The 5,681-nt window shown below is 39.6% G+C and overlaps 1 protein-coding gene across 1 annotated transcript; it reads right to left on the bottom strand.

The window, feature by feature from the left end:
• Nucleotides 1–1,311: 1,311 nt before the first annotated feature.
• Nucleotides 1,312–4,711, bottom strand: irx3a (iroquois homeobox 3a). Its single transcript, XM_076286951.1, has 4 exons — nucleotides 4,265–4,711; nucleotides 2,613–3,636; nucleotides 1,999–2,065; nucleotides 1,312–1,652 (listed from the first exon to the last, which is right to left on the bottom strand). Exons 1-4 carry the CDS (start codon nucleotides 4,475–4,477, stop codon nucleotides 1,598–1,600), a joined length of 1,359 nt encoding a protein of 452 aa, XP_076143066.1. The 5' UTR covers nucleotides 4,478–4,711; the 3' UTR covers nucleotides 1,312–1,597.
• Between the last annotated feature and the right edge of the window lie 970 nt (nucleotides 4,712–5,681).

Genomic DNA, 5,681 nt, shown 5'->3' on the forward strand with positions numbered 1-5,681 from the left:
TGAATTGTTTATCCGCGTAGCATAGATTTTTAAACGCAATCAATTATTTATTCCATATACCTAGTTTTCGATATATTAATATATTCAACATATCTAACGCAGTTATGGATACAAATTGGATAGGGAATGCGCTAGATACTAAAGAAATAAAATTGGTTGGAAACATAAACTTAAAATTCCGTGATTCATGACGTAAACTGTAGCAGTCATGAAAATTTTCTCGAGGGAATTGCTCTTAATATTGTGTACACGCTGTCCTTATTAACCGTCAAGCCAAAATACTACTGCATCATGAAATTCCTCCAGTCCCCTTGTTAGATCCCTTTTAATGTATCACATTACAATTACTTTCCAAGATAGCTCTGCACTGAACGTGAAGTAATATAATCTATGCCTATTTATGGATGACAGGGGAATTAATTCATTAATGCTAATGAGATAGTAGTTGGTCATGAGAAAAAGCGCTGCTGAGGTCACTTTGAGATCACAATTTTCCCACCAACGACGGCCGTCTCCGTAGAACTAAAGGTTTGAGACTCGAATTGTCTGAACACATCTAAAAGGTTCACCCTTTGATTTTGTTTTTCCTCTCTATGAAGGACCCGCTGTCATGAACACGAGAGGAACAACCCCGGCAAACGGCTGCTAGAGGTGGGTGGAAACCGTGATCTGATTTTGACTCTAGAGGGAGCTCCAACTCCAACTTTACGCAAAGTTTCTGGACTCTCTAACAAAGGTGCTGACATGCAAATGATGTTAGGGGGAGAAAACAAACATAGATAAATTATTTCACAATGTATTGGAGGCATATGGTAAACAGCGCAGCATCAATGTCTGATTAAAATAAATTCTACACTTCTGAAATAACAAAATCCCAGAATATCACACGAATCCCTTGATTATGCAAATAATCCACTCAGGACAACATTTAACCTCACAGCCCCAAATAATTTAAGGCTGGAATATTAATACACACTGAATGGTTGTGAGCTTCATACAATTTCAGACCAATAAAAATGATATAATTATTCACTTAAAATCGGCTGTTCCGCCTCAGTGAAGATAATCCTGCTCCATTAATATCCAAATGTTTGAAGCTAATTACAGTTAAGTCCTTAAAATATGAAAATACTTTCAATCCTTTTCATATGTAGCCTACATTGTACCATAGCTCAGAGAATAACCTGTCCTCAACTTTCTTCCAATGAAGACCTTTCTCTCATTCACTGCCAGCATAAGAATTTCTCACTTTTCAGAGCACCAAATAATTTTGGGAAAACCACTGCATGAAAAACACATCTATAGTTGTAAAGTTGCAGCAGTTCATTTATTAGCCAAAATATAGACTTTCTTGTACAATTTGGTTCACAAGTATGTACATTTTCTTTACGTTATATACAAAACATTTCAACATCAAATCCTCACAGAACTTACAAAAAGAAAAAAAAGGAAAAACTCACAGACTACATGTTCATACATTATAACATTAGCAGTTTTACACTGGACATGCTTACAAGGTAAGTATACAGAGATGTAATATTCTTATTTTACATTCCTTACAACAGATTCAAAGGAAATAGAAAAATCACAAGAGACCCTACGAGGAGGAGAGCGCGGATAGAACCATCGCCGCTTCGAGTTGGTTCTGAGGCCTGCAATATACAGAAAATAGAGTAGAAATATGTAAAAAAAAATCTTCGTTTTGAGATTCAGGAAAGAAAATTACAATTTGAATTGCAGCGTTGGTTTTCAACTATATGAATTATTTCCAATTGACGCATTTTTGTTTTATGACCTAATGAAAAAACTGACTTTGCACGACAACAAAAAAGTGAAATGACGTTTAAGGTCACAGATTGATACAGCGTACAAAACTGACTGCACCTATTTTAGGCCCTAATTTTATATGTCGATAAACTATGAACAGTGAGAAAGACAATAAATAAATTCACTGGTAAATAATGGAAACTCAATTAAGCATGGTGACTCTGGTCTTACCGTCTTTGAACTGGATGGAAGGCTGTTTTTAACAACTTTTTCTCTGCTTCCAAGGCACTAGATCTTTCTGAAATTATAGTAGTAAAGCAAAGGAAAAGACATTAATTGTAATGTCTAGCTAAATCTAAAAGTACGCAATTGTTATTATTTTCGCTGAAATACCAGTCTGTAATATTAGATAAGTACTACAAAAGCCTACCCCTTAAAATTAGGGGATATTAGGCCTACTAGATACAGTTTCAAAATATGAACACATATAAAAAATAATAATAAAATAAAACAAAACACTTGCAATAGTTTGTGGGAGACGTGATAAAGGCCTACAACTCAGAATTACAGGCCTCCTTTCTCTTTGTCTTTTACTTTTCAGAAGTCAGCTTCACTGTCAGCTTTTTTTAAACACATATTTTAAACACCGCTTTAAAAATCAGAAATAGGCTATTTACTGGTGTTCCTCGTGTGATTCAATGTTGAATTGAATTGAAGATTTTAAACAAGTGTTTGTTTCTACATGTGTGTAGCAGTCAATAACTGAGTCTTTTTTTAGAGAAGCAATCTCTGATCTGAAACATGTGCAACCGTTTCAGCCACATCCTAATGTTGATGACATGTACCTGTAACAGCTGAGTCTGAATTATGACTCTTCTCTTCCGCGTGTCTGCTGTACAGAGCTAGGCCGTTCGCCGTGGCTTGGTTTGCCAGTCCGAGGTAATGGTTTGAGTTAAGTAACGCAAGCTGATGGGCCGAGAAAGCTCGATTTGTCCAGTTCTGGATTTTCCCAACAGGGCATGAGATGAGTCTGTGTGGAGCGATGATGGTCTGGGCAGCAGGCCCAGCAGAGCTACCATTCATTAGTGGAGATTTTCTAGGATTGTCCGGGGTTGTAGCTGTCTCAGCCAGCGACCAAATCTTTGGTTTCTGGGCTGGGGCCGCGTTGTTTTCTGACGGGGGCGAGTTGGTGGACGCGGGGTTCAGTTTCATTTGGTCGCCGTTTGGCTGTGGCGCTTTGATTTCAAATGAGTGGTGGTGGTGGTGGTGATGGTGGAAGTGATCATCCCGCTCCACATGAATCTCCTTGCCCTCTTTCACCACAGATTTTAGAAACCTTTGGTCTGCCCCCTGTAAATCCTCATAGCCGTCCGAAATTTCCGAATCGCTTCTGCCGTCTTTCAAATCGGCGTTCAGTTCGTCCTGGTCGTCCAAATCATCCTTGTTTTCGATATTTTCCGTATCAATATTTTCTAAATCGATTTCTTCCTCGTCTTCCCTCTTGTCCCCTTCGTCTCCCTCATGATCGCTGCTGTAAACATTTCCTTCTTCATCAGTGCGGGTCCTCGGGGTCCAAGTCATCTTGTTTTCCTTCTTTAGCCTCCTCCTGGCGTTGGCAAACCAGGTGGACACTTGAGTGAGGGTCATTTTGGTGATGATGGCCAGCATGATCTTCTCCCCCTTAGTAGGATACGGGTTTTTCCTGTGCTCGCTCAGCCAGGCCTTCAGGGTGCTGGTGCTCTCCCTGGTTGCATTTTTGGGTCTGGATGGATCACCAAACTGATACTGGCCGTACGGATAGAAGGCTGGATGGTGAGCAAAGCCAGGGTGCTGGATGCCTGGGCTGTCTTTCAGCTCGTACTGAGCACCCTAAAACACAAAGAGCAAACCCAGACGGGACGTCAGACAAAGTGCACATAAATGATTCACAGTTGACTCAGCTCCAAGCATGATCTTAGATTTAAACAATAGCGTTGTAATTAGTCTAAATAAATAAATGATTCGCGTTTGGAAAGATTAAGGACGAGTCTGACAAAAGTAGCCCATGTCACTTTTTACCCCCGGGAATAAAGTAATATGGTAAAGTCACAGCATCCATCTAATATAATATTTTCTTGTCGTATGCCTAAAATGCAAGAGTGTTTTTGTGAAAACAATGCCCCGTTTCCAGTCCTCACCGCAATTTTGCTGATCATGGCAATACGAAGCTGGTGTTTATGTTTAGATACGAACAACATTGGTTGGGATCAAATCGCAGTGGTAATAGAGTCTAGTGAAATGTAGTCATTTGCTGATCAAGTGCGTAAGGATAGATCTCTGATATTAACCACTCTTACGCAAAAATTATTTCACCACAAAAGTTAACTTTCTTCATGTAAACTAATAGCTACACAATTGGACCATAGTAAAGTTATTAAAAAAGGCATAGTATGAGTTCGTTTTTTCCCCCAAAAGTTACTATTGTTGACTTTTGCCAGAGTAAGAAGCGGCAACTTACCAACTGGTTGAAAATGGAGAGATCATTAGAATAAGGAAGAAAGGCTCCATAGCCCTGCGCTGCAGCGAAAGGTGATCCGTACATAGTTGAGAGAACGTTGGAGAGAGCTCCGGACGGGCTCAACTCTGTCCCGGGTCGGGCGCTTGCGATCCCCTGACGGTCCTGTGGGTATATCGGTCGGATGTACTGATATCCCAGCTGCGGGAAAGACATTGTCGCGGGGAAAAAGCGTGCTGCAATCACGAAAAACGGGAAGTCACCCTCTTAGTGCGTTCTAAGATATCCACTGTACAGTGAGTACAAAGTGTAAGGGAAGTCTATATTTCCTCTGAAACAGCCAGTGTAAATGATCCGATTGCGCTTTCCTCCCTCACTTCCCTATTGATCTGAATGGACTAAGGTCAGGTCCTTACAGATTGCCTTAGATTATTGGGACTCCTTGCTCTGATTGACATTTCTAGTCGTTCAGAAGCCCCTCCTATTTCTCAAGTCTCACCCCACATACACCCTCTCGCGCGTCTCTCTCTCTCTCTTTCTCTCTCTCTCTCTCCTCGCTTTCTGTCCTGTATTTCGTCTGGATAACTGCACTGACGTCGCGATCTCTTATTTGAATGGATTTCAAATCTCATTTTATGGCTCGCCAATCATTTCATTTGTTATTTGTTCACCGGTTTAGACCTACCCCATTTTAGCATTAATTCACAATTTGTGGCAATCCACAAACTTGGTAAACATCTCAGTCTTATGGAGTCATTAGTTTACTGGAGGTCTTGTCTACATTTGAAAGTGCATATGTCCCATGTGAGTGCCTCGACTCATTTGCTACACGTTTTTACTCTTTTTTTTTTATAATAATGTCAAATTCGGAAAAGTTTTACGTCTTTTTTTAAGCATAGATTATTCAAATAGCCTAAGTGGGGTGGGCAACACATTTATTTCTGCATAAATTAGATACACGCGATTTACACGCGACTCTTAATCCATTAGCGTTGTTAAAGTGAGACTGCGAACAGTTTCTCTGGTATAGTCCGACATCAAAGAGGAAGCTGACAAGAAATCAAAAGCTCGGTGATTAGCGCCTATGTGAACACATGGACTCACAGCGTCCTCACACAATATACATTGTTGTGGATTGGAGAGTGTTGATTGCTTTATGCAACAATTAAACATATTATTATTATTGTTGTTATTATTATTATTATTATTATTATTATTATTATTATTATTATTATTAGCCTATTTTTTTGGAGCATGGTATTTTTCATCAGTGTTGTACACACATGTTGACAACATAATGTGAAATATTGTGCATTCACGTGTAAGGGTTAGCGTTCTTCGAAAACATCTTTTCAGGCGATTAACCTTAAAGATTACCCTACAAATGTCTATTGGGTGAATTTGATATAACCCCTCGACT

The sequence above is a fragment of the Alosa pseudoharengus genome, unplaced genomic scaffold, assembly GCF_046254945.1.
Source record: "Alosa pseudoharengus isolate Yale_2024_CS ecotype anadromous, Long Island Sound unplaced genomic scaffold, YU_APseudo_1.1 YU_APseudo_1.1_scf_16, whole genome shotgun sequence".
In the NCBI taxonomy this organism is placed as follows: Eukaryota; Metazoa; Chordata; class Actinopteri; order Clupeiformes; family Clupeidae; genus Alosa; species Alosa pseudoharengus.

Bases quoted from the DNA above. Each gene is read 5' to 3' on its own strand.
- irx3a (XM_076286951.1), bottom strand. From the start codon at position 4,477: ATGTCTTTCCCGCAGCTGGGATATCAGTACATCCGACCGATATACCCA. The intron at 2,066-2,612 runs GTACATGTCATC...CTATAATTTCAG, and splicing joins TTCAGACTCAGCTGTTACAG to AAAGATCTAGTGCCTTGGAA. The intron at 1,653-1,998 runs GTAAGACCAGAG...TGTATATTGCAG, and splicing joins TTCCATCCAGTTCAAAGACG to GCCTCAGAACCAACTCGAAG.